Source organism: Leptopilina boulardi, unplaced genomic scaffold (genome assembly GCF_019393585.1).
Source record: "Leptopilina boulardi isolate dan_hultmark-lab unplaced genomic scaffold, ZJU_Lbou_2.1 LbouV2_229, whole genome shotgun sequence".
Classification (NCBI taxonomy): Eukaryota; Metazoa; Arthropoda; class Insecta; order Hymenoptera; family Figitidae; genus Leptopilina; species Leptopilina boulardi.
In genome coordinates, this window is record NW_026137784.1 from 2,320,717 (window position 1) to 2,348,613 (window position 27,897).

General features: G+C 26.3%; 3 protein-coding genes across 22 annotated transcripts in view; 2 read left to right on the forward strand and 1 right to left on the reverse strand.

Moving 5' to 3' along the window:
* The window catches only part of LOC127280108 (TLD domain-containing protein 2), a 140,743-nt gene extending 136,453 nt beyond the window's left edge, over window positions 1-4,290 (forward strand). For all 11 annotated transcript variants that reach the window (XM_051302929.1, XM_051302931.1, XM_051302927.1 and 8 more), the window contains one exon: window positions 804-4,290. In XM_051302929.1, the coding sequence (XP_051158886.1) occupies window positions 804-939 (136 nt within the window). In that variant the 3' untranslated portion in view covers window positions 940-4,290. The remainder of the gene's footprint in view (window positions 1-803) is intronic.
* Window positions 4,291-7,000: 2,710 nt separating this feature from the next.
* LOC127280110 (uncharacterized) lies at window positions 7,001-9,386 on the forward strand. Its single transcript, XM_051302938.1, has 6 exons — window positions 7,001-7,367; window positions 7,641-7,782; window positions 7,865-8,007; window positions 8,113-8,316; window positions 8,433-8,718; window positions 9,036-9,386. The coding sequence occupies exons 1-6, from the start codon at window positions 7,162-7,164 to the stop codon at window positions 9,333-9,335; spliced, it is 1,281 nt and encodes a 426-aa protein (XP_051158895.1). The 5' UTR covers window positions 7,001-7,161; the 3' UTR covers window positions 9,336-9,386.
* LOC127280107 (cell adhesion molecule Dscam2) overlaps window positions 9,168-27,897 on the reverse strand; it is a 159,613-nt gene continuing 140,883 nt past the window's right edge. For 2 of the 10 annotated variants that reach the window (XM_051302914.1, XM_051302911.1), the window contains 28 exons: window positions 22,240-22,386; window positions 21,728-21,868; window positions 20,877-21,067; window positions 20,038-20,278; window positions 19,742-19,895; window positions 19,514-19,665; window positions 19,168-19,434; window positions 18,860-19,005; window positions 18,351-18,786; window positions 17,974-18,267; window positions 17,631-17,861; window positions 17,394-17,549; window positions 17,250-17,320; window positions 16,936-17,179; window positions 16,704-16,850; window positions 15,132-15,293; window positions 14,770-14,986; window positions 14,539-14,627; window positions 14,288-14,467; window positions 14,012-14,200; window positions 13,753-13,938; window positions 13,243-13,687; window positions 12,970-13,181; window positions 12,740-12,908; window positions 12,407-12,570; window positions 12,180-12,282; window positions 11,478-11,660; window positions 9,572-11,393 (listed from right to left, as the gene is read on the reverse strand). In XM_051302914.1, coding sequence (XP_051158871.1) covers window positions 11,276-11,393; window positions 11,478-11,660; window positions 12,180-12,282; window positions 12,407-12,570; window positions 12,740-12,908; window positions 12,970-13,181; window positions 13,243-13,687; window positions 13,753-13,938; window positions 14,012-14,200; window positions 14,288-14,467; window positions 14,539-14,627; window positions 14,770-14,986; window positions 15,132-15,293; window positions 16,704-16,850; window positions 16,936-17,179; window positions 17,250-17,320; window positions 17,394-17,549; window positions 17,631-17,861; window positions 17,974-18,267; window positions 18,351-18,786; window positions 18,860-19,005; window positions 19,168-19,434; window positions 19,514-19,665; window positions 19,742-19,895; window positions 20,038-20,278; window positions 20,877-21,067; window positions 21,728-21,868; window positions 22,240-22,386 — 5,435 coding nt within the window. In that variant the 3' untranslated portion in view covers window positions 9,572-11,275. Of the gene's footprint in view, window positions 9,261-9,571; window positions 11,394-11,464; window positions 11,683-12,170; window positions 12,283-12,406; window positions 12,571-12,739; window positions 12,909-12,969; window positions 13,182-13,242; window positions 13,688-13,752; window positions 13,939-14,011; window positions 14,201-14,287; window positions 14,468-14,538; window positions 14,628-14,769; window positions 14,987-15,131; window positions 15,294-16,703; window positions 16,851-16,935; window positions 17,180-17,249; window positions 17,321-17,393; window positions 17,550-17,630; window positions 17,862-17,973; window positions 18,268-18,350; window positions 18,787-18,859; window positions 19,006-19,167; window positions 19,435-19,513; window positions 19,666-19,741; window positions 19,896-20,037; window positions 20,279-20,876; window positions 21,068-21,727; window positions 21,869-22,239; window positions 22,387-27,897 lie in introns of those variants that run through there. The other 8 variants (XR_007842785.1, XM_051302913.1, XM_051302915.1 and 5 more) reach the window with 8 other exon arrangements.

The following is a 27,897-nucleotide window of genomic DNA, read 5'->3' on the forward strand; positions in this document are numbered from 1 at the left end:
TTATTTAAATACGTGCTTTTGAATTTATATTATATTTGAAATTCCAAATTTGGCGGGAATTGCATTTTGAAATTACCACGACATCTTCATATTCTCCTGGTACTTAAAATTAAATAAATTTCATTCAAAATCTATCAAAACAATGAATATTCGAAATGCGCATGCGCCATCAACGAAAATAGGTTTACCCCAACCTCTTCATGTTCTCCTGATACTTAAAATTAAAAATTTCTTTATTTAAACACGTGCTTTTGCATTTCTATTATATTTGAAATTCCAAATTTGGCGGGAATTGCATTTTGATATTACTCCAACCTCTTCATGTTCTCCTGATACTTTAAAATTTTAAGATTTCTTCAAAATTTCATTGAAAAAGTACCAAAATAATGAATATTTTAAATAGGCGCATGCGCAGTCAACTTTAATTATAACTTTTCATGTTCTCCTAATATCTGAAATTTAAAATTTTCTTCGAAGTTTTAGCACAAAACCTATTAAAATATCAAATATTAAAATATAGGCAGCCGCAGTTATTTACATGATTTTTTTTAAAGCAGGTTAAATAATAAAAAATACAACACAGGTGTTTTAAATAATTAAAGACAATGTTTAAATAAGATTTTTTATTAGTCTTAAATTGTTCAACATTTTTTTTACATTTTTATTATTTTTGAAATTATAAAAATTAAGAAACTTACTAGTGTGACATAAAATTTCTGATAAATTTCTGGTTTCTTCGGTTAGTAGACATTCTGTTGGTTTGAATATCTGTAATAAAAAATATTTAATTTTTTTTTTTATAGTGGCAAGTTTGGTTTATGGTTGGACGGCGATTTGTACCAGGGTAGGACACAGTCCTGCAGCACTTATGGTAACGAGCCGCTGGCGCCTCGTGAAGATTTCGTCGTGAAAACATTGGAATGCTGGGCATTCATATAGGATTCGGTTTTGAATTTTACGCCGTAATCTTTGTCGTCACTGCAGCCTAATTATACCTGAAAAAATTCAGGGCCTTGAGCGGCGACCTCGCACCCAGTACCAGGAGAGACCAGATGAAGACTAAAAAAAAAATTGACTCTAAGAGCCGGTACCAAGGGGGAAAAATAAACAATTGTCGAAGGATTGAAATGCCCAGTGAAAATACTATGTCGACAAAAAAAAAATTCAATTTTTATTCCTATCGATAATTGGCGAAGAAAAGGATCAAGAAAAAAAAAAAAAGAAACGTGAAGAGAGCGAGACTCGCCTCTTCTTGCGATAGACCTCGGCTCATAGACTTTTGTTATTTGTTAAATTCCTCACGTTTTTTTTTCTAATTTAGCAGTATTTATTTTATTTTTCATTATATACTTGCGTTGTACTATATATATATAATATATTCTCGCGCGTTCATCTACCAAGTAACATACACACGAAATTATTTTTACGAGAAGAGATATTTTTCTCATCATCATATTTTTTTTTTCTTTTTAAGAAAAAAAATTCATTCTCTTCCGTTTGCCAATGATTTTTCTGAGATTATTATTTAAAAAAAAAAATAGTGTTTTTTTCAAACAATGCTTTAAAAAATAAAAAAAAAATGATCAATGTCGCGGCTATCACGATGAGATGAAAAAAAAACAAATCAAGCAAAACTAATTGTTTTTCGATGTGTAGATAATTGTAGATAGTAAATGTAAATATATACATACATTACGATCGTGTTACAGTGATTGTTTCGATGAGCGCTATATACAAATCCGGAGAAAGTCGCGCGGAAAAAATTGCATTTTATTCTAAAAAAAATGAAATGACATTTTAGCCAGCGTGTGCCTCTTCTCATTATTTAAGATCTGAACAGATTATATAGCTATACATAATTAGAGGATTCGTATAAATAAATAATAAAAAAAATATAAAAAAAAAATAAAAAATAAAAAAACAAAACATTGCACTGAGTGGAAAAGACAAATATCTTGTATTTTGCTGTGTTTCTTATAAAGAAAAAAAAAATAACAAAATAAAGCCTAGTGCGAGGACTAAAAATCCAAGAAGATCAATTTGTTTTCGTACTTTTTGAGATTTTTGTCTGAGCTCGTGTGAAAAAAAGCGTAGAGTCATAAAAAAAAAAAAGAAGAAAAAAACAGACCACACAACGAAAACTCGCCTGTGCCTCGCATCGCACTCTCGGACCTCTCTTCTTCAAACAGAAAAGTTTTCTTTTCTTAAATAGTCAAAAAAAAAAAAAAATATATGGAAAAAAGAAGAAAATCGGTACAATTTTTATTTTTAAGTTTTTATCGAGCCTAACGATTTTTAATGAGAAATTTATTGTACATACGACTGTGATTTTATTGTATCGTTTTTTTTAAAAATATTTATATATATATATCTATATATAATCGAGAATGCGAAACGCGAGGCATTTTTCTTTTTTATTAAATTATTTTTTTGTCTTTTTATTTAGAACAAATATTTATGTACAGATCAACGAGCACGAAGTGTTTCGTGATTTTAAAAATTTTTTGTCCAGTGAGAATGTTGTTCTTTTTTTGTTTTTAAATTATCTTGGTTTGATCATAATAATAAAATTTGTTTTCTTTACAAATTTGTTGCGTTTTTAAATATTTTTTTTGATTTTTTCTTTTTTAATCAATTTTATTTATGAAAGTCGAAATTTTAATGAAATAAATTTGAAAATAGAAGAAAAAAAAAGAATAATTTTACGAACGAAATTATTTGAAAATAAAGAATATAGATTAATTGAAAATAATTAATTTGAATACTGAAAATAAGGAACAAATTGATTTTTTTTTAGAGACTGAAAAAAAGGTTCAATGAAATAAAATATTTAAAATATGGAAAAAAAATTGTGTATTCGAAATTATTGAAAATAGTTTTTTAAGAGAGAGAGAGAGAGAAAAAAAAAGTTTGGACATTTTACCTGCTTTGTTGATGAGAGAGAGAGCGAGAAGTCGGCGCGAAAATAAATGAATTAGAGCACAAAATAATTTATTGCTTAGATGGCAGCTTAGCTTTGGATTAACACACAAACACACACAAAACACAAACAAGAAAAAAAAAAACGCTGTATGACGTGTTAATAAAGATTTTAGAATCATGTCTAGAGATCTAGAGATGTAATTTTAGAAAAATCTAGACATACTCTTGTGATACTAAATAGCGTTTACTCCGAGAGAAACACTATTTTCCGTAGAGTAGATTTGCAAGAAAAGTCAAGAAACAAAAATATATATTATATATATAAATGGTCGAGACCGATTTAAATCTTGAAGCGAGCTCTTTAACTGCAACCGAAAGCACGTCGGCGTAGAAATGAATCGAGTGCAAAAAAAAAAAAAATTTAATTAAAACGTAAACGTCTCAAAAAAAAAAGAAAAACAAAAAAAATCCTCTTTGAATTGTCTCTTTAAAACTGCAATTAAGCGGAAAAACGAGCTGCTTTCGTTTTATATTTTTATGATAATTTCTGGATTTTCGATCCTCAAACTAAAGGATTCCTCCTAAATGCGGAAAATTAAAATTTAAAACGCAAAATAATAAAAAAAAAAACATATTTTAAAGTACTAAATTAATTTTGACTATTTTTAAAAAATATATATATATTTCCGGCATTAAAAAGCGTTCTTTAGTTTGAAATCATATCAGTGGATCGAATTTACCAAAAAAAAAATTGTGAGTTTGGAAATTGAAGCGATACGGAAGATTCTTTATTTTTTCTCAATTTTTTGTCTGGATTCAAGCAAATTTAGTGCCATATATGTAACTTGGTTTATGATTTTCTTTTAATTTATATTTAAATATAAATATATAGTTTTAGAATAATTTTTATATTTGTAGCGTGAAGTTTTACGAGTTTTGAACAAAGTTTTCTTTTATTTATTAACAAAAAGAGGCAAAGTTAGCAAAATAAAAAGAAAAAAAATTGATTTCTCTTTTTTTTCAAACTATAATCCCACCGCTTCAATTTTTTCAGAAAAAAAAAGAAAATCCACTTCTTTGTTTTTTTTTAAATGCGAATTTGTAAAAACAGAGTCGATGTGAAAGAAATGGAAATGATATAAAAAAAAGGCGAAACGGCGCTATGTTAAATAATTATTATATAAAAAAAAAAAAAAACCTAAAGATGTAAAGTTAGTGTAACCTTCTAGAGTTCGATAGCGATTGAACACTTTGCTAATAAAAGGTGTCGTTGCGAACACAACAAAAATAATAAATAACTGTCATATCTGACTCGTTCGGTTCATATTTTACATACGACGAGTTCAAAAAAAAAAAAAAAAAAAATAAGCGGCAATCGATCGTTCCTCGATACAAAAAACAAAAAAAACAATGAGAAATGATTATTGTGTGAAGATTTTTTCGACTGGCTAAAAATAATCGAAGATGGAAGAAAAGTTTCTTGCTATATTTCAATGGAAAAATAAAAAAAATTGGTCTCTTGTTATAATAAAAAAAAATTAATTGTACTTGTGAGTTATAAAATATGAAATATCTCTGTATGTGTCAAACAATTGTTGCATATTTGCTGTAAAAAATCTTGTTGGAACATTTATTAGCAAAAAATTTTTCTTCAAACAGGACCATAACAAAATTTAAATAAAAATTAAATTTTTTTTTTTTGTTGAGATTTTTCAATTATTGTACAATTTTTGTTTGTTTTTGTTTTGTTTCGTTAAAAATATGTCTGATGTCAATTAGTACCTAAAAAAATCCAGGTACCTGTAAACATTGTGATAAATAGAAAAAAGGTACCGGGAAAATTTCAGGTACGTCCCATTTTTATATTAGAAAATTTTTCAAATAATCTTTTCAAAGAAAAAAAAAACCACTTAGCTTATTAAGAATATTTGATTTTCTAGTCAATTTTACAACATATATATATATTGTTGTTGCGCGTTGCAAATTTGAGAAAAAAATTGAAAAAAAAATATTAGGATAGAAAAATTTATTGAATTAAGAAATAGAATTCTTATAAAAAAATTATGGTCCTGTTTCTATTCATTATCGATTGATTACGGCACAGAAAGCATCCAATTTGTACGTAGTGGGAAAATATATCCAATTTTGCAGAAGGCGAAATTCACTAATTTAAGTATATTTATCAATAATTAAATATCAATTTTTTATTTTATGAAAATTTAGAAAAAAAAAAAATTCAATCTGAAAAGCATTCTTTTGAAAATATAAATCAAAATTATTTCAAGCACCTGTGAACTTAAATTTATATATTAAATTTTCTATTTAATTAATAATTTTGACAATTAATAATATTTATATAATTTTGAAATAAGAAATTTTTTGTCAATCTGTTTTTTTTTTTTGAATTATTGATTTATTTCATTAAATGAATGAATTTCATTTTTTTTGTATCTGTTTTTATTATTCAAAAAGCATGGGTGCTTGATATTAGTAATTTGATCATTTAATTGACGATCAAATTAACGCGTATTTGTAATTTATAAGTTTGTTTTTGCAAATTTTTCTAAACAATTTTCCAATCTTCTTTTTTTTTTTTGAAAGAAATTTTACAAAATTTCTAAAACTTTTTTTTATTTTTATGTATAAGTGAACTTAATTATTTAAAAAAAAGAAAATTATATTTAAAAAAATCTAATCTCATTTGAAAATATGTTTTATTTATTAACAAAATAAAAAAACATTAATTTATTAAATTATTTATTAATTTAAAAAATTTCTTTTACAAAAAGAAGCCGATTGAAAAAAATTAAAAATTTTTTTTTTTCTTTTGATACGTTTTAGAGAAGATACAACATCATTGTAAAATCATCCCAGCGACCAATAATGAAGCGCGATCTTTTTTCTTGCGCGTCCATTGTTATAAAAAAAAAGTACCAAGAACAACGGGAACTTTTTTTGCGTACATTGTCAATTAGATTCAGACTGACTGCAGGGATTGAACATGCATAAATAAAAATAAATTGAGAAAAAAACTTGAAAAAAATTAAAAAATTAAAAAAAAAAAAGAAAACAAAGAGCAAAACATATACACTTTACGTTTTTGATGTCTAGCTGTGTCGTCGTCGTCATCGTCGTTGTAAATGTTATTATTAACAAACAAAAAACAAAAAAAAAAAATATAAATTCAAAAATGAAAACTCGTAGCGAATCCGCAGGCTCGCCTTTTAGGGGTTTTGATGAATGAAAAAAAAAAAAAATTTAGCAACTTGTTAGTTCCTATGTCGAACCAGCGAATTATAAAGAAATATATAATATTATATTTAACAAAAACAGAAAGAAAAAAAAATATGAAAATTGATTATAACGAATTATCACCTTTCGCGTTCGAAGGTAAATCACAAAAAAAAAAATATTAAGATGGCGGTGTACATCCGACAATACATAAATAATTCAAATGAGTTATATATTTCATTGATATTGATATTATTAATAATTAATTAATTATTAATTATCAATATTATATGAATGATAAAAAAAAAAAGAATCATTGTTTCTGATCCCTGCCCAATAAACTCGAGTTTTCGAAATAGAATATTCCTAATATCAGACTTCCACAGCCGATCACATCGCTTCTATATTAAAATATTTCCTTTCGGCTTACCGAACTTTCTGGCGGAGCAGTGCGCATTATATTTTATTGAAAATATAAAATATATAAATATATACATATATACATATTGGACCTTGTAAATAAGAATAAGAAATAAACCAAAATATATTATAGCAGTGGAATTTTTTTTCCCGCCACTCCTTTTTTTAATTTCTATTCTGTTTGACCTATTTTTTAAATAGCAAAATTAATTTATTAAAGAAATTAATTTATTAAAAATTTAATTTATTAAAAATTTAATTTATTAAAAATTTAATTCTATTTTTCAATTTTTTCTTCTCAATATCATTTTATCATTATCTCAAATAATTTTTACAATGAACTGTGAAATAAAAAGAAAAAAATTTCCCCCAACAAATTATTTAATTTTTTTTTTGACCCTATTAATGCGATATCAAAACTTAAAGTTTATTACTGCTATTGATAACGATGTAGAACAACTTATAGACATTTTAATAAACATTTATTCTCAATCAGTTTAATGCTGCATCCTCTCATATATAAAGTTAATCGATTACTATTAATTAAAAAAAATGAAAATATAATTTTATTTTTTTTTTTTTTCAAAAATGAATTCAAAGAAAAGAGTCTGTGTGATTGGTAGTGGTGCTGCTGGATTATGTGCCTTGAGACATTTATCATCAGATTTGAATTATTTCGTGCCTGAAGCTTTCGAACAAACTGGAGAAATTGGAGGCACTTGGATTTATACTGAAAAAATTGGAGTAGATGAAAATGATCTTCCAATTCACACCAGCATGTACAGAGATCTTAGGTTTGAATTATTAATTTATTTATTTTGAAATTTATTTTAAATTTAATTTTAAATTTAATTTTTTAATTTATTTATTAAATTACTACAAAATGAAAAGTAAATAAATAAAAATTTATTACATGAAAATAATTACTAAAATTACTAAAATAATCATAACAAAAAAAAAATTATTTTCCATTTAAAAAATTTTAGAATTTCTGTTTTAAATATTTTTAATTTCTTTTATTTATCGAAAATAATTTTCGAATATTAAGTAGAAAACTTTAATTATAGATCCAATGCTCCTTGTGAATTAATGAATTTCCCTGATTTTCGGAAAATGAAAGCGAATAAAGGAAGTGGAGTACATCGAGAAATACTTCTATCATATTTACATGATTACGCTAATCATTTTCAAATTCTTCATTTCATTAAGGTATGAGAAAAAATTAATTATACGTAAGAAAAAAAAAAGAATTCAAAAAAATAGATTTAAAGAAAAAAAAATTTTTATTCAGTTTTTTAAGAAAATAGAACAAGTTCGAGCCGAAATAATCAAATCTGATGGCAAAATTATTACTACTTGGCATGTGAAAATAAAAGATCTGAAGACAAAGCAAATTGAATTTAAAGAATTTGATGCAATTATGGTTTGTACGGGGTATGTTTAATTTAAAAAAAAAAAAAAAAAAATATTTTCAATAATTATAATCAATTGTTTTAAATTATAAAGATTTGAGAAGAGAAAACTTTTTTTTTTACATAGAAATTATTCACGACCAAATATGCCAATTATACATGGACTTGAGAAATTTTCCGGACAAATTTTACACAGTCACGAGTACAGAAAACCAGAAGAATTTACCGGTAAAGATATATTAATTTTTGGCTCTGCATTTTCGGCTACTGACATTGGAGTTGAATTGTCAACTTATGCCAATTCCATTTACATGAGCAATCGAGGTGAAAGGTCAATATATAATTATTAAAATATTTGGTCATTTTTTTTATAAAAAAAGTAAATTTAATTTATTTTTAAAAATATTAGACTTATGATTTAATGATTTTTTTTTGTTTCTCTAACAGAATAACAAGTAAACTTCCTTCAATTATCATTCAAGTTCCGGATATTGAACGAGTGGAGGGAAATAAAATTATTTTCATTGACGGAACTTCTGTTTCTGTCAATGTTTTTATGTATTGTACAGGATATTTAATGGAATTTCCATTTTTGGATAAATCCTGTGGTATAACTGTTGACGATAATTTTGTCTATCCACTTTATAAACATACAATTAATATAAATCAACCAACAATGTGTTTTTTGGGAATTAACAGTTATGTAATAACTTTTCCCATGTTTCACGTGAAGGTATTTTAATAAGCTAATTTAATTAGAAATAATTTAAATAATCGATCATGCAATTATTCAAATATTTCAGTAAATTAGTTAATAAATAGTTCAAATAGTTGAAAATTTATTAACTAATTTTTAAAATTTAAAAAAAGAAAAACAATAAATTAAATTAGTTTAGTTAATTAGTTATTAGTTAAATATTTGAATAGTTTGTTAATTAAATAATAAATTTCCAAAGGCAATTAAAATTGATATTTCTTTTTAAACGTTTGAATTTTTTTTTTTTTTGAAAAGATTTGATAAAATAAAATTTGTGAATTCTCTTTTTTCAGGCATTATTTTTTTTATACTTGCTAAAACAAAGATTTCAATTGCCTTCAAGGAAAATTATGTTAGATGACGCGCAACTCAAAGGAAACAAAAAAAGACACGCTCACCGATTATTTCTTTCTCAATATGATCTTTTTGATTCATTGGCACATGAAGCTGGATTCGAATCAATTCCACATATTTTCAGAAAGGCTCTAGATCTCTGGACAATTGTTCGCGAAGATGACCTGTGGCATTATAAAGATTATAAAATAATTATAACAGATGACGATTCAAATGCTGAAATCGTATATACGCCATAAAAATGTAAAAAAAGAAAAATTACACGAAAATAAAAAATCCAATTAAAAATATTTAAATCAAACAAAAAACCATTATTCCAAAATAAATAAATTATAAATAATGGATAAATAATAATAATAATAATAATAATAATAAATCAAATTTTAAAAATTATTCAGGAAAGTGTAGGAAAAAATTCCCTTTTATAAACACATGATAATTATTTATTATCCATCAATGTGTTTCCTGGAAATAACATTAAAAATATTTTTACAAAATTTTAAAAATCAAGTGTAAAATTTCTTTTTCATTCATTTACATAAAAAATGAGTATTAAATAAATCAATATAAAATATTTCTAATAAATATAAGAGTTGATCTCATTGTGGATTCAATAGAAAAGTTTTTTTTTTTTTTTTTTAGTAAATTTCCTAAGATAATAATTTGTACAACGACGTTGTTTTTCTCCTTATATAATTATAATATATCAAAGTTGTTTTTTTTTTTAATTAAAAAAAGATTGTCAAAAATTTCTATTGACCAGTTTTCGTCGTGATACAATTTTTTTTTTTTTTTATAAATACGTATCTAGGAAATAAGTAAAAATTTCTGAGCTTTTTTTTTGTTTATCAAAAACGATATTATTAATTAAATATAACGATCAGGAGAGGTCGTTAATTATTTTTTCATCTCTTCAAATAGTCGAACGAAAAAAATTTTTTTGGCAGCGATATAACTATAGAAAATTGGCAGTGGGTTTTTCTCAGTCGAAATAAATAACAAATTATTTCTCATTAAATTGCGAAAACAAATTAGAATATTTTTTTTCCACTTTTTCGAGACTTAAAAAAAATGAGTTGGTATAAAAAATTTATATTTACAAAATTGTAAATTTGAAAAAGGATTTTAAAAAACAAGTTATAAAAAAGTCCATCTGCTTTTACCTGACTCGACGAATGTTTCAATTGAGTTCAACAGAAATATTTTTCTTTCTTAACAATTTAAAGTCTTTCAACTGTAAATATATAAAAACATTTACCGAGTCAGGAAATTTTTTTAATATATTTTATTAAAATCAGCTAATATTAATTAACATTAATAATTGTTATTATTATTAAGAAATAATTGATATTTTTTTTATATGTAAAGAAAAGTATTTATTATTAAAATTAATCAATATTAGTATATTAATTTATATTCAAATGCAAAAAAATGTCTCAGATGATTGAAATATGTTTTAACATTTAATAATAATATTATTCTTGTTGTAGTCTTTTCTCATGAATTTTCATTATTTCCCCTTTTTCGAAACACTTTCTTATCTATACAATAAACCGATGACACGGAAATCGGTAGTTTTCATGGTAACGAGTACCGCACTTTTTTTTTTATATGCCAATACGAAATTTGTGCCATTGCACATAACACTGATATTTACAAATGGAGAGCGAGTTTCTTTTTGGCAGTTTTTTTTTTTAAACTCGTTTTTTCCAATCGTGGACAGTCTATTTCTTTTTTTTTTTATAATAGAATTTCTGAGAGTCAAATAGAAGAAACGATTTATTATTTTATTTTTAATAAAGTCAATAGACAAATTTAAAAACACGCATATAAACAATTATTTTGTTTTCTTAGAAATGTAATTTCTATAAAAACGTTCTTCTACAACTCTCTATTTTTTTTTTTACTTCGTTTACCTTTTTTATTTGCAAAAAAAGGTTCACGTTTTTTTAAAAATAAATTCCATTAATGAATTTTCTATTTGGAATCATTTTTGAAATTTAATTATAAATTTTTTCTCTAAAGTAAAATTTAAAAAATTAAAATTGCCAATATATAAAAAATTATTTTCTCTAACAACGTTGCTTTTTTTTTTTAAATGTGCGCCAAATTTAATTTGTTTTTAAAACTTACATAATTTTTATTTATTTTGCCTAAGCTCGTCAAAATTTAGATATTACTACCGCACGATGATTTTGGTGTGATGATTTTTTTTCTTTGTCCTATAATCATACGTGAATAGTGAATTCTTGCCTTTCTTGTTCCTTTCTTTGTTGATACCTGAAATATTAATATTTCTTATCAACTCATTATCAGAAATCAATTCTATTCTATTGGCATTAAATTAAGCGGGGAACATTATTTTTACCTATATTTTTTACCTTGCAAGCATTGTTTCAACAGCTTCAATAGGAAGACGGCCAAGACTACCACCATGACGTGTGGCAATTGATAAACTTTGCCAATCTCGTCCTCGTCCACGATCACGATCACGATCACATTCTGCCTCGCTCAATTCACGACTGTCGCTGAATCCAGTTGGTGGTAACAGCGTCTCTACCGAACTTAAAACAAAAAATTTAAAACCTAGCTCAGATTATTAATTTTCCATTACATTCATATTTTTTCCTTGCGAAATAAATTATATCTCACTTTTTTTTTTAGCGAAATAAAATCTAGAATCTTTGTAATACTTCAGATTGTTTTTTTTTTCCAAAGTAAGAATTTATAATTTCACCTGAAATTAATACGAAGATTCGTACCAAGATTTAGAATCTCTACTGCAAAGGAATTCTTGAAATATATTTCAAATAAACAATTTTTTAAAAAATCTACGAAATAGTAATTTCCGTATTTAAAAAATTAATTTTTACATTAGAAATTAAATATTCAGAATTCCCAGTTGACAAGGTTTTGAAACAATTATTTTTTTTTTGGTGAATGAATCGAAATCAAAAAGTGTTTCGATTAGTTTCCTTTTTATGTATAATTTTTGTTTGAAACACTTTTCGATAACTTGACGTTGAGATAAAAAAAAAAATGGACTTGTGAGTGCTAAGTTGAATCAAACAAACCTTGGCTACCTGCGAATGGACCTGCTCAACTGTCTATTGCGTCTTCTCGCTAGCGACGGAGAGCCTTCGTTGTTAGATTCTGTGCTTGATTCAACGCCACGCGAGAAAATATCTAAAAAAAAAAACATTTTTTATTATAAAAACATTATTAAAATAGAAATAAATTTGCAAATATTCAAATATAAAATACCGTTAATAAATTAAACTAAACTAAAATAAAATTTAATAAAAATTACCCCTGCATGGCTTAACAGGAACTCGATAACTTGGTCCAGCGCATTCGCCGCAAGGACTGCCGGATGTATCGCTACCAGATCCCTGTCGACTGGAACGAAGTTTACTCTCAGCTTCGGCGATGCTTGGAAAGTACCTTTGTTTATGCCATCTTGGTGTTTTTGACCTGCGCGTAAGAGACAAAGAGAACGAGGAAGAGAAAAGACAAAGGGAAATTATGGGAAATGATAAGTGCGGAAAATGGTCGAGGAAAAAAAAATCTCGTTGACGAGTGCGCTTAAATAAAACTACACCGAGAAAAAAAAAATAAACTATCACATTTTTTTTGAAAATACCTTTCAAAATCCACGCTCGATCTCTCGTAATCAATTGCATTGATATCCTCATTCTCCAAATGACCAAACGTTTTAAATTGCATTGTATAGTCCAATGTTGCCGTTGTCACCGAACGATTATCCCTTCCAGGAACGCTGAACGTTGCATAAGGACTAATCTCATACATTTCTAAAATAAATTTTTTTTATTAAAACAGGAAAAAATAAAAATAAATATTATTATTTTTCACCTGAACCATGATCATTTGATTTGTGATTATCTTGCTTGACTGGCGAACTTGTGTAAACTTGATGATTTCTTCTATTATCCCTCTCGGCAGTTGATTTCAATTGAACAGTCGACATACAATTTGATAAATGATGATGCGATTGATGACTTTGATTTAATCCTAAACCCGGTGGTTGTGGTTGTCCTTGTAACATATCACCTAAATAACTTGATCTAAAAAATAAAATTATTAATTACTAAAATGAAAAATTCAATCAAATATATAAACTCTCACCTTCCACGTTTAAGCATAACGTAACCAAGAACAATGGCAGATATAATGAGAACAATTGCGCAAATAAGTGGTACAACAATGTAAAGAAGTTTATAACTGGGAATTCCCTTGACAGTATCATCGTCCATAATTAAATCATTAGGCGGGCCAATGCTAATTCCACTGAGAGTTGTTGTTGCAAATTCCATTAGAGTTTGAGTTGAGCCAGCATCGTTGTGCGCAGTCAAACGTAAACTATACCAAGACGCTGGTTTCAAATCTCTAATCAACAGATTTTCAGTTGCTCTACTCGCAACCAAAATCCATGGTTCCGTTCCTATTCGCCGACGATATTCAACAGTATAATGATGAATTAAACATTCACCATTTGGCCATGCTGATAAATTTAAACGTACTGACGTTGAATTCGTTGATACAATATCACGTTCTCTCGGCAAAAGTGGAGCTAAAAAAATAAAAATTTCAATTTTCATTATAAATAAAAATTATTTTTTCATTCATAAATATTACCTGTTCCTTTTGTTGTAGCGCTAATCAATGAACTTGGATCTCCAGTACCAACTCGATTATAGGCAGTTAAATGAGCATGATAAGATGATCCACATTTTAAGCCACTTAATGTTAATTCCGTGTGTTCTGGCGATAGGGTCATTTCCTCCCATCCACCTTGATCTCTTTTGTAACTTAAAACGTATCCTAAAAACAATATTAAATTAATAATAACAAATGTTATTTTCAATTTTTTTTAAATACATTAATTGAAAATAACCTTGAATTGTCGCTCCTCCATTATCGGGATGATTCCAACAAAATTTGATACTATCAGTCGTTGTATATTGAAGTTCAAGAATTGGTGCTCTTGGGGGCATGACAACAATTAACGTATACGTTATAGAATCATCTCCAAATAAATTGCTCACCGAGCATGTATAATTTCCAGCAACTGATTGATCTAGGCCTAAAATTGAAAAATTTTTAATTATTAATTAATAATAATTGTTAATTAATAATTAGCTACTAATTTTGCATTGTTGAAAAATTTTACCGTGAATATTGAGATGACCATCAGCTGTTATTTCATAATGCCTTCCAGAAGAGACTTTATTATTTTTATATGTCCAATCAGGTCGAGGTGTTGGATTTCCAACCACGAGACATGACAAAACAACTGAGGATTTTACAGGTCTTCTCAAAATTTGAGAAAATGAAGCCACTCTCGCTGGAGCTAGACAAAAAAAAAAAAAAAAAAAAATAGTAAAAAAAAAAGAGGAAATTAAAATACGATAATAACAATACCATTTGTATTTGTCGTTTGTGTCACAATAGTTGTCGATTCACCTTCTCCAAGTTTTGTTGTTGCCGATACGCAAAATTCATAAAGTTGCCTACAAATAATTGCAATAAAATTTTTTTCAAAAAAAAGCTCAATAAAAAAATTACAATTAGTGATTTAATGATAAATTCTCTATATAAATATATATTTGATCCTTCGGGATTTTTTTTTGGTTTAAATAAATAAATATTTACCGTTCGTTTAAACCACGCAATTCCATTGTAAGTGTATCAGTCGAAGATAAAGGCGATTCATGCATAGCGTGACTATTTTGTCGTGGAGAACCAGCCTCCCTACTATAAACAGTGTAACGTGATACTTTTCCATTTGGCTGTAATGGCGGTAGCCATGAAACTAAAATACTTTCCTTTGTAAGAGCCAGTGCTTTTATTCCCGCTGGTGGTCCTGGAACTAAACATTTAAATTTTAATTTTCATAAACGATTAATATAATTTTCATTACAAATATAAATTCAGGCTCGATTTTAATGCGCAAAAAAAGTTATTTATAAATAAAATTTTAATTACTTAATAACTATTTCTTTTTTAAATCATACCATCTTCATCAGTTGCGCAATAAATTGAAGAACTAAGAACCCCATCACCGGCACTTGTGTATGCTAAGACTCTAATTGAATAATTTGTATATTTGTACAAAGTATGCAGGTACGTATCATCGCTTGCAGTCTTTTTTACTTCACCGATTGTCGATATTTCCACTGGGAAAAAAAAAGATATTCTTTTTGTTAACAAGCGATTTTCACAAAGGAAAAGAAATTCTTTTTTTCTATTGAAAAAAATTCACAACTGGGTAAGTCCACGTCAGAAATATCAGAATCCGCAAGTGGTTCTTCGATTTTAATGATACTTGGTAAAATTATAGCTTTATATAAGAGCAATGTGTAAGTAAAAGGAATTTTTAAAATATCTAAAATTGTAGGAGTTATATCACTTTTAATTTTGATACTGCATTTTTTTCTTTCCTTTATATCTCGGTCAATTTTCAACCGATTTTGATGAATCAAAAACGATTTTTTTCAGAAAATTTTAAAATAAAAATAAAATTTTGTTATTTAAATAGAAAAAAGTAAAAAACAAAATTTCAATTAGATTTTTTTTCAATTTCGACCTCTTTTTTTTTAATTTTTAATTTTTTAATAATATTCCTTTTTATTTTATCTTTAATTTAAAAAAAAATTCATCCTGGAGACTTTTTTAGATCTCGTGATATCGTTCTTTAAATATCCACATCTCAAGAAAACTAGCATCCAGATTTGTGTTTCTACTTTCATTTGTTTTATAATATTATTGTTACAAACTAGAAACTTTCGCGTAATAATGTTTTTATTTTTAAATTACTTGACTAAAACAAGTGAAAATTCAATATTTTATTAATAGATTTGAAGCAAAGTTTTTATTTTTTGTAATATTTATAATTTAAAATAAATTGTAATGAAACCTTAACAATGCAACCTGAAATTGTAGCTGAAGTTTTTAGCGCTTTCTTTTAGATGATTCTAAAACAAATAGTTATTCATAACCATAAAAAATTTCAACAAACAAATGAAAGTAATGATAGAAGCAAGTCCTGCGGTTTTCAAATTGATGAAGACTTATAATACTTAAAGGACGATATCACGAGATCTAAAAAAGTCTCCGGGATGAATTTTGTTTTAAATTAAAGATAAAATAAAAAGGAATATTATTAAAAACTTAAAAATTAAAAAAAAGAGGTCGAAATTGAAAAAAAATCTAATTGAAATTTTGTTTTTTACTTTTTTCTATTTAAATAACAAAATTTTATTTTTATTTTAAAATTTTCTGAAAAAAATCGTTTTTAATTCATCAAAATCGGTTGAAAATTGACCGAGATATAAAGGAAAGAAAAAAATGCAGTATCAAAATTAAAAGTGATATAACTCCTACAATTTTAGATATTTTAAAAATTCCTTTTACTTACACATTGCTCTTATATAAAGCTATAATTTTACCAAGTATCATTAAAATTGAAGAACCACTTGCAGATTCTGATATTTCTGACTTACCCAACTCTACAAAAAGGAATATATAATTTAAAAAAAATATAAACTATTATTATTTAAAAAGCTCTGAAAAAAAAATTTACTCACTATTCTCAGTAGGCACTGGCCTGTAATAAACTTTGTATCCCATAATGACTCCCCCGTGTTGATGAGAAGGTGGTGGATGCCAAGAAACCTTAATACTTTGTGACGAAAGTGGGTTACAAGTGACTTGAGTTGGCGGAGCGCCTGGCACTGAAAAACAAAATTTTTTTTTTTGTCTAAAATTTTTTCAAACTTGTAAATTACTTTTCTTTTTTTTACTATTAATATTAATCACCTCCTTCTTGTGTTGTTCCAACGACAGGAACACTTGCCGGTCCACTTGCAATGCTATTAAAAGCCCTAATGGAAATATCATATTTTGTATAATTTCTTAAACCAGTCAATTGAACTTTAGTTGTCGCCCAACCGTTTACTGTTAAACTTTTGCTCTGATTAACACCTGACGTCGATGAAGAATGCTCAGACCATGTTATTATGTATCCCAATAAATCTCCATTACACGATTCTTTTGGTGGCGCCTTAAAAAATTAATAAATAAAAAATTTTTAAATAAATTAATTTTTAGAAGAGAAAAAAAAAAAAACTAACCTGCCAACTGACTATTAATTCACCAGGTCCTGCTGATTTGACTTTGATATTTTGCGGTGGTTCCGTAGGTGCTGAAAGAATTTTTAATAAAAAAAAAAATTTCTTTTTAAAAAATTTTTAAATCTTTTTAAATTTAATTTTTACCTTCCTCTTGAGTTTTAGCAACGACCGGATCAGTCGGTGAACTTGCATCAATATTATTGATGGCAAAAATTCGAAAAGTATAGGTAATTGCTGGATGCAATCCATTAACTAAAACAACTTCTTGTTCTTCGTTTGACACTTCATAATGTGATAAACCTGTGAAAAATTATAATTTTTGAATTAAATTCCTTTTTTCAAGTTGAGAAATTATTATTTATTTTCTTTTTAAGTTCTAACCATTTTGCGTTGGATTCATTGACGATTCAAAATTCAATAATCCAGGAGTAAATGAAACATTATGAGCTTTTGCCGGATCCCAATCATCAGTTATTCCATGACCAAGAGGACGATATTGTATAACATATTTGTGAATTGGTGTATTACCATCAAATGCCTTTTTCCATGAAAGACGAATTGATCGCGAACCAATTTCAATTACTTCGAGATTTGTCGGTGGATCTGGTTTTTCTATTTGATAATAAAATGTTATTTATAAATTATATATTTAATTTATATTTTGAAATTTAATCTGTGATTTTCAATGAAATTTAATTTAATGATAAAAATTGAATTTACTGACCTTGAACTGCGAGATAAATGAGATGCTCGCTTCTACCATAAGCATTGTCGGCGGTACATCTGTAAACACCAGAATCCTGACGATCGCTACTTCGAATTGAAAGCTGTGACTTGAGACCATTATCTGTCTTTACTTGACTGATGCTCAGTCTGAGGCCATTTGTATTCATTCGATTGTTGTTATGAAGCCACTGTACCTCAATTGGATCATCGCCAATCACGGTACAATCGAGAGTAACCGATTCACCTCGACGAATTGTCACATTCTTGCTTTGAAATTCAAATCTCGCTGGTTCTAGAATAAAATTTTATTATAAAAACAGAAGAAACAATAAAACAGAATTTATTAAATATAAATTAAATTTAAAAAAAATTTACCATTTACAGAAACGTAGATAACTTTACTGAGACCAGATCCAATGCTATTGTTTGCACGACAAAGATAATGGCCTTCATCTTGAGGTTCAGCCGATGCTGTCCATAATGTATTATTTGGTAAAATTGCCAATCTTCCATCAAGACCGGCAATCAATGGTTGATAATTATTTGTACTTCGTCCACGACTTCTTAGCCATGTTATCGATGGTGGTGGAAAGCCATCAGCTCGACAATGAACAATAAGAAGACTTCCCAAGAGTGTTGATACATTTTGTGGCTCAAATACCCATTGAGGTGGAACACGAACCAATAATTCAGCTGTTTGATTAACTTTCGCCGCTGTATTCAATGCAATACATGTATAATTACCACTATGTTTTGAGGAAATATTTTTAAATATCAAAAAGTGAAAAAAGTCTTCCTCTCTTTCTTCAATCTGCAAATAAAATAATTAATTATATAATTCAAAATAATAAATTAAGAAATTTTTGCTAAATAAATTTTTTTACACGAAGAGACGATGGCAATGGTTCGCCGTCTTTGAGCCATGAGAAATGAATTGGCATATCGCCGGAAGTGACACTACAAGAGACTTGTGTTCTGCTGCCTTCTTGAAGATCAGCCGGAAAATAAATTGGACTCATCACTGGTGGACCTGAAAGAAAAATTAATTTTTTCTAATTAACAATAGCCAATTAATTAATTTTAACAAATAAAATTATTTTTATCAAATTTTGAATTTTTTTTTGGCTTTGTTCAAATTATGTTTAAAAGATTGAATGAGGTGAATTAAAAAAAGAAAAATAAAAATACTTACTGCTGACAAAAAATTGAATATCCCTGCTTGCTGTTTGACCCATTGTGGCACGGACTGTGCAAGTGTAAATTCCAGCATCGTGAGGATCTACATCGTTGATAGTCAAGTGACCATTGTCCACTCGGTGCCTCATATCGAGAGGTAATAATATTCCATCTCTCGACCATTCTACAGATGTTATTGGATATCCAGAATAGGGACATGCAATTGTTGTATCCACTCCAGCTATCGCTCGAATTGGTCCAATTGATCGAATGTAAGGCGCACCTTTAAGAAAAATTACTCATTCAAATTTATTTATTCTTTCGTTTCTATTTTAAATTTCGAAAAAAAAAAATGGAAATACCATAAATATTGAGTCTAGCCTTGTGAGTTGTTGACGCAAGAGAATTCGAAGCGACACAAGAATAAAGACCTCCATCCTCGGAAGATGCTGATGTAATATTTAAATGACTTATCACATCTCCTGATTGATCGACATATTGTCCGATAGCATATCTGAAAAAAGAAACAATAATTCTAAATGACAAATTTGTTTTAATAAGAAAAATATTCGAAAAATAATTTTTAATACCTATGACCAGACATTATTTCGCCCAATGGTTCTCCGTCAAGGAACCAGGTAAACGAAGGCGGTGGTGAACCTGTCGCTGAACAACGAAGTGAAACAGGTGGACCAGGCCTTAATGCCTGCTCAATAAAAGTATATTGCAATTCTGGCACGGTATCTACAAAAAAAAATGAATCTTTAAGACAAATTGCAACACATTTTTGGCAATGTTAGGGGAAAAATTTACGAGATAATAAATTTTTATTTCTATTTTCTGAAATTTAATCCTAGAGAGATTTATTAAAAAAAAAAACACTTACCTCCTAATTTTAATTCAGCAGTTGCTTGGGCATTTTCCTTATCGCTACGAACTAAACATTGATACATTCCCTTATCTTTTCTTCCCACTGAGCCAATCAATAAAACAAGTGGTGTTAATAAACGTATTCTCGTCTCATGTGCTGTTAAAATTGGCACACCATCGTGTAACCATTCGACACTTTCCACCGGATATCCTTCGACTGTACAATTCATAATTGCCGTTTCACCTGAATTTATTACCTAGAACAAAAATTAATTAATCAATTTTTAATAAAATTAAATAATTTTCATTATATTAATTAATTTTACAAAAATAATTCTAAATTTATTTTAAATATAAAAAATCTAATTTTCAATTAAAAATCATATACGAATTATTATAAAATTATTATAAAATTATTAAAAAAATTCAATGAAAAACAAAATTAATTTTCTAAAAAATGAAAAATAATTCATAACGTTTAAAAGCTTTTATATATATATATATATAGACTAATGGAAATAATGGAAAACATTTGTCTATACATCTTCTTTATATAAATTGACAATGTTTTTCATTTTCTGCGTGTATATAGCTTTCAAAATAAATTCAAAGCAGAAAAAAAAGGGAAACTTTTATCGGCTTAGATTAAAACTTCTATGATAAAATGAATTTTAAAAAGCTCTTTCTGTTATTTGCAATAGTGAATTATTAATAGAATTTTTTAATTTGTTACTGAAAAATCACTTCTGAAAATTTTATTTATTATAAATAGACACGTTATTTTAAAAATAAAATTTTTCAAAAGCAAAAATTATTAAAAAAAATAAATAAAATTAATAATAAAATTTTTTTTACCTGAAGTCGTGGTTGAATACGAGCATTGAGTTTTGACGTAACAGCCAGGTGTGTTTCGGCTCGTTGTACACCTAACTGATTACTCGCATTGCAAATATACCTTCCTGCGTCCTGAGCGTCTACACGGCGAATTTGCATCAAATCTCCCCAAAGTTGAATCCGACCGTAAGATTCAACACGAACGGAACTTCCTGAAAGACGATAATAATTTTCAGACAGATTTCTCTTGTTTCACTGCTTTTAAATGAATTAGTTATATACTTCGCGAAACAAAATTCCATTGTAAACAAATCTCATCATAACATTTATAGAGATTAGCATTTTATAAAAAAAAAATTTTTTTTAAAAATAATATTCAATATTTTGTAAACAAATTTTTGTAAATTCATTCATATTGGTGAAAATAGAATATGTTTTATGTATAAGTTTCCTATTATTATATTTATAAAATTTAACATAAAAAATTGGAATAAAATTAATTGCTTAATTAATTTATATTAATATTGTATTACAATATAATATTAATAAATTAATATTAATATAATTAAATTAATATTATATAATTATATTATAATATTATTAATATCAATTTCGTTGTTTTGATCATCGTTTTCAATAATTTTTATTAGAAAAATAATTTAAATTATTAAAAATAATTTTTTTTTATTAATTCCATTCTGTTATCATTTCAGTTTTTTTTTTTTGCTATTATTTGAAAAATAAAAGTTTCTCAACAAAAAATGAGAAATATATTGTTAAGCTCTCTTTAGAATTTTCAATAAGTAATAAAATTGTCTGGTTTGAAATCTATGTGTATATATATATATATAGAAAATATCGGTTAAATTTACCGTTTATATCCCTATACCAGGTAAATTGTGGAGGAGGATTTCCTTGTGCTGAGCAAGTAAGATGCACATCTGAATCCCTTTCAGCAGAAATTGCGATCTGAGAGCGCTGCATCAGCCTCGGAGGCAAAAGATCCTTTGGTTCTGTGGAATGTACAAGAAATTTATGTTTATTTTTATTATCCTTTTTTCATTAATTTAATTGTATACTACTGAACTAATCAAAAAAAAATCTCTGAATGGAAAAAAAAATTAGAAAATGATTACAAAAAAAATTCACTGAAGGAAAAAAATTAATTTTTGTAAATTGTAAAATAAAAAAAAAAAACTCTGAAAAAATATTTACAAATTGAAATTTGGAAAATATTGAATATTGGAAAACAATTTTAAAAAATTCATCGAAGGAAAAAAAATTAATTTTTACAAATTGTAAAATCAAAAAAAGTCTCTTGAATGAAAAAAAATCAAATTTTTACACATTTGCAAACGATTAAAAAAAAAAAAGGATTATTTACCTGTGACTGTCAATGTTGCTGGTTCACTTTTTCTTCGTTCTCCTGTTAATGCGTGCCAAGTGAGACAAGAATATACAGCTCTTCCATCCTCTTCTCTCGCTGTTCTGATATGAAGATCACCCTGCGATGTCACCACAAATCTTCCGCCTGAAAACAAATTTAATTATTATTTATTTTTCAAAAAACAAATTTCCCTTATATTAAATATTTCTTATTTATTATTAAAATTATTATTTTTATTATTTACATTTAAATTAAAAATTTAATTTTATTAAATAATTATCGTTAGTTTAAAAATATTAATTGAAATAAATTATTTTCCCCGTTTTGATACCAACAAAAATTATTTTTATCCAGAATAAATTATTAAATAAAAAAAAAATACCAAATATTTCAAAATTATTTTAATCTAAAAATTGAAAATTTAATCCTAGGAAAAATTTCATACTGATAATAATTAAATTGTAAAAATAAAAATATGTTGTGAAATGAATAGAATTTTAAAATTGAACCGCAAATGTAAAAAAATCGTTTCTCTTAGCGGATAAAAATACTTTTAGCGGTGTTGAATTTCAATAAAGGAACTTTTTTTTTTTTCAAGTGCGGCGATAGATCTAGACACTAAACGAAACGAGAAAAGTTTTTCAAGCCTCGTTGGAAGTTACCGGCGAAGGTATAAAAATTTCATTTAATTTCAAGAAACTTAAGCTCATCTTGATTCCACCTTCGAAATCAAGGTCAGTTCAATATGAGTACGTGCAGATGCTTTTATATATATATGTGGAAGGGGAATTCTTTATCAAACGAATTAGTAGAAAAAAGAACAAAATTATTTAATTCGACATAAAATATTTATAAAATGTTTTTTATTTTATTTAAAAACAACTTTTTTAGCTAAATTGAAAAAAAAATTCATATAATTTTAAATTTTTTAAAAATAAGCCTTGTTATTTATTACTCATTTATATAGTGGGGAAATTAGTCGAATGTATTTTTTATTTTACCAAATTTTGCAGTTGGAAACAAATTTTTACACAAAATAGAAAATTCAAGGACCAAATAAAAAAAAAAAAAATTCAAAAAATTTTTTCAGGTTTTTTAGGTATAAAAATAAAATTCAAAGACATTTCAAGGAATCAAAAATTTTAAATAATTTAAAAAAAATATATTTATAAATTTTTTTTAAATAAAATAGAGACATGCTGTTTAAATTTAGGCTGTTTCTATTTCGCCCGCTCGGGCGAACTAATTCATTTCTGTTATTTCGCCCGTCGCGGGCGAAATAGATACGACTGTGTGAACTGGCTATTTCGCCCGTCGAAATGAATGTGTTTTAGAAGACGGGCAAAATAAGAAAAATAGATTATTTCGCCCGTTCAAGATAAAATCGAGTATCTGGAAGACGGGCGAGTATATTATTTCGTCCGTGAAATGTTTAAACAAAAACGGGCGAAATAATCAAAATACAATATTTAGCCCGCTAGGTATAAACAGCTGTTGTATATTTCAATTTACAAACTAAAATTATTTTAACTTTTATTTTGCAATTTATGTTAAATATCATATATTTGATAAACAAATTTGATGGTCTCATTTATTTTTTGTGTTTCGATAAAAAAAAGGGTTTTTATGATTTCTTTCTCAGCAGAATCATGGTTTTATATATCAATGTGAGATTATACTCCGTATAGTATATTCTTTAAATATTGAAAACGACGGTGCGTTGTTTGAAAATCTATTTGGTATCGAAAGTAGTTCATATGACATTCTTTATTTTGATAGTCTTCAATTTTATTTACTCGTTGAATTTAGAGATGCAAATATACAAAAATTTCAGAAATAGTCGATTTTTGAATTCTTATTTAAATTACAAAATTAAAATCCACAATTTTTATTACCAAAGTTTAATAAACAAAATTAAAAAAATTTTTTTTTTCATTTTTCATGAAAAAAATTTTTTAAAATGATTTTTTCAATTTTTAAGAAAAAATTTTTTGCAATTTTTTCGTCAACAATTTTTAAAAGAAAAATTTATAAAAAATATTAAGAAATATTATTAATTATTTGAAAAAATATTAATATTTTTAAATCGATGACGATCAATTTTAATTGTTTTCGACTTCAAAATCGTAATTTTAATTAGTTAAATTTAATAATTATAATTTATAATTTTAATATTAGATTAATTTTTTTATAATTTTAATTATATTTGTTTACCATTACTATAAAATATTAAATTTTTTAAATTATTTAATAAGAGTAATTAATACCTTTATAAATATATTAATTTTTTTTCCAATACAATTTCTTAGATAAAATAATTATTATTCTTTAAAGTCACGTCTCAAAAACGCGTAAAATAAATATTTGAAAAATCTTCAAGTTAATAATTACAAACAAATTTTATGTTACAAATATTCTCAAAACTTTAATTAATAAAATTTTTTGAAAAAAAATAGAAAATAATTAAGTATTAATTTTAAGAATTTAAAGAATTTTTAAGAACTTTTTTTTTATTTAAATTTCTTCTATTTTATTAAACCAAATACTCCAAAAGATATAAATAAATAATATTAGACCTATACTCAGACGTCTTTTTTCTATTCATCTTATTTGTTATATTTAAAAAAAGTAAAATTATTTTTTCTCATTATCTAAAAAACAGCTGTCTATACTTAACGGACGAAATAATATACTCGCCCGTCTTCCAGATACTCGATTTTATCTTGAACGGGCGAAATAATCTATTTTTCTTATTTTGCCCGTCTTCTAAAACACATTCATTTCGACGGGCGAAATAGCCAGTTCACACAGTCGTATCTATTTCGCCCGCGACGGGCGAAATAACAGAAATGAATTAGTTCGCCCGCGACGGGCGAAATAGCCACTCCGTTAAATTTATTTGACTTTGAAAGGGATTTTTCATTTTCCAGGAAAACATTCTATTTCAAAAAATGGAATAAAATTGAATATTCTTTGTCTACTACAATTTAGGTTCAATTGGTAGGTTTTGTTGAAGGTTATTACGTTGTTTTAAGGTGAAAAAAATATAGAGACATGCTGATTAATTTAATTGAATTTTTTTCGAATTTTTTCATTTTCCAGGAAAACATTCTATTCAAAAAAATGGAATAAAATTGATTATTCTTAGTCTACTGCAATTTAGGTTCAATTGGTAGGTTTTGTTGAAGGTTATTACGTGTTGTTTTAAGGTAAAAAATAATAGAGACATGCTGATTAATTTTATTTGAATTTTTTTCGAATTTTTTCATTTTCCAGGAAAACATTCTATTTCAAAAAATGGAATAAAATTGATTATTCTTAGTCTACTGCAATTTAGGTTCAATTGGTAGGTTTTGTTGAAGGTTATTACGTGCTGTTTTAAGGTAAAAAATAATAGAGACATGCAGATTAATTTTATTTGAATTTTTTTCGAATTTTTTCATTTTCCAGGAAAACATTCTATTTCAAAAAATGGAATAAAATTGATTATTCTTAGTCTACTGCAATTTAGGTTCAATTGGTAGGTTTTGTTGAAGGTTATTACGTGTTGGTTTAACTTAAAAAAATAATAGAGACATGCTGATTAATTTTATTTGAATTTGTATGAATTTTTTCATTTTCCAGGAAAACATTCTATTCAAAAAAATGGAATAAAATTGATTATTCTTAGTCTACTGCAATTTAGGTACAATCGGTAGGTTTTGTTGAAGGTTATTACGTGTTGGTTTAACTTAAAAAAATAATAGAGACATGCTGATTAATTTTATTTGAATTTGTATGAATTTTTTCATTTTCCAGGAAAACATTCTATTCAAAAAAATGGAATAAAATTGATTATTCTTAGTCTACTGCAATTTAGGTTCAATTGGTAGGTTTTGTTGAAGGTTATTACGTGTTGTTTTAAGGTAAAAAAATAATAGAGACATGCTGATTAATTTTATTTGAATTTTTTTCGAATTTTTTCATTTTCCAGGAAAACATTCTATTTCAAAAAATGGAATAAAATTGAATATTCTTTGTCTACTGCAATTTAGGTTCAATTGGTAGGTTTTGTTGAAGGTTATTACGTGTTGGTTTAACTTAAAAAAATAATAGAGACATGCTGATTAATTTTATTTGAATTTGTATGAATTTTTTCATTTTCCAGGAAAACATTCTATTTCAAAAAATGGAATAAAATTGATTATTCTTAGTCTACTGCAATTTAGGTTCAATTGGTAGGTTTTGTTGAAGGTTATTACGTGTTGTTTTAAGGTAAAAAATAATAGAGACATGCTGATTAATTTTATTTGAATTTTTTTCGAATTTTTTCATTTTCCAGGAAAACATTCTATTTCAAAAAATGGAATAAAATTGATTATTCTTAGTCTACTGCAATTTAGGTTCAATTGGTAGGTTTTGTTGAAGGTTATTACGTGTTGTTTTAAGGTAAAAAATAATAGAGACATGCTGGTTAATTTTATTTGAATTTTTTTCGAATTTTTTCATTTTCCAGGAAAACATTCTATTTCAAAAAATGGAATAAAATTGATTATTCTTAGTCTACTGCAATTTAGGTTCAATTGGTAGGTTTTGTTGAAGGTTATTACGTGTTGGTTTAACTTAAAAAAATAATAGAGACATGCTGATTAATTTTATTTGAATTTGTATGAATTTTTTCATTTTCCAGGAAAACATTCTATTCAAAAAAATGGAATAAAATTGATTATTCTTAGTCTACTGCAATTTAGGTTCAATTGGTAGGTTTTGTTGAAGGTTATTACGTGTTGTTTTAAGGTAAAAAAATAATAGAGACATGCTGATTAATTTTATTTGAATTTTTTTCGAATTTTTTCATTTTCCAGGAAAACATTCTATTTCAAAAAATGGAATAAAATTGATTATTCTTAGTCTACTGCAATTTAGGTTCAATTGGTAGGTTTTGTTGAAGGTTATTACGTGTTGTTTTAAGGTAAAAAAATAATAGAGACATGCTGATTAATTTTATTTGAATTTTTTTCGAATTTTTTCATTTTCCAGGAAAACATTCTATTTCAAAAAATGGAATAAAATTGAATATTCTTTGTCTACTGCAATTTAGGTTCAATTGGTAGGTTTTGTTGAAGGTTATTACGTGTTGGTTTAACTTAAAAAAATAATAGAGACATGCTGATTAATTTTATTTGAATTTGTATGAATTTTTTCATTTTCCAGGAAAACATTCTATTTCAAAAAATGGAATAAAATTGATTATTCTTAGTCTACTGCAATTTAGGTTCAATTGGTAGGTTTTGTTGAAGGTTATTACGTGTTGTTTTAAGGTAAAAAATAATAGAGACATGCTGATTAATTTTATTTGAATTTTTTTCGAATTTTTTCATTTTCCAGGAAAACATTCTATTTCAAAAAATGGAATAAAATTGATTATTCTTAGTCTACTGCAATTTAGGTTCAATTGGTAGGTTTTGTTGAAGGTTATTACGTGTTGGTTTAACTTAAAAAAATAATAGAGACATGCTGATTAATTTTATTTGAATTTGTATGAATTTTTTCATTTTCCAGGAAAACATTCTATTCAAAAAAATGGAATAAAATTGATTATTCTTAGTCTACTGCAATTTAGGTACAATCGGTAGGTTTTGTTGAAGGTTATTACGTGTTGGTTTAACTTAAAAA

Bases quoted from the DNA above. Each gene is read 5' to 3' on its own strand.
- LOC127280110 (XM_051302938.1), top strand. From the start codon at position 7,162: ATGAATTCAAAGAAAAGAGTCTGTGTGATTGGTAGTGGTGCTGCTGGA. The intron at 8,317-8,432 runs GTCAATATATAA...TTTCTCTAACAG, and splicing joins ATGAGCAATCGAGGTGAAAG to AATAACAAGTAAACTTCCTT. The intron at 8,719-9,035 runs GTATTTTAATAA...CTCTTTTTTCAG, and splicing joins TTCCCATGTTTCACGTGAAG to GCATTATTTTTTTTATACTT.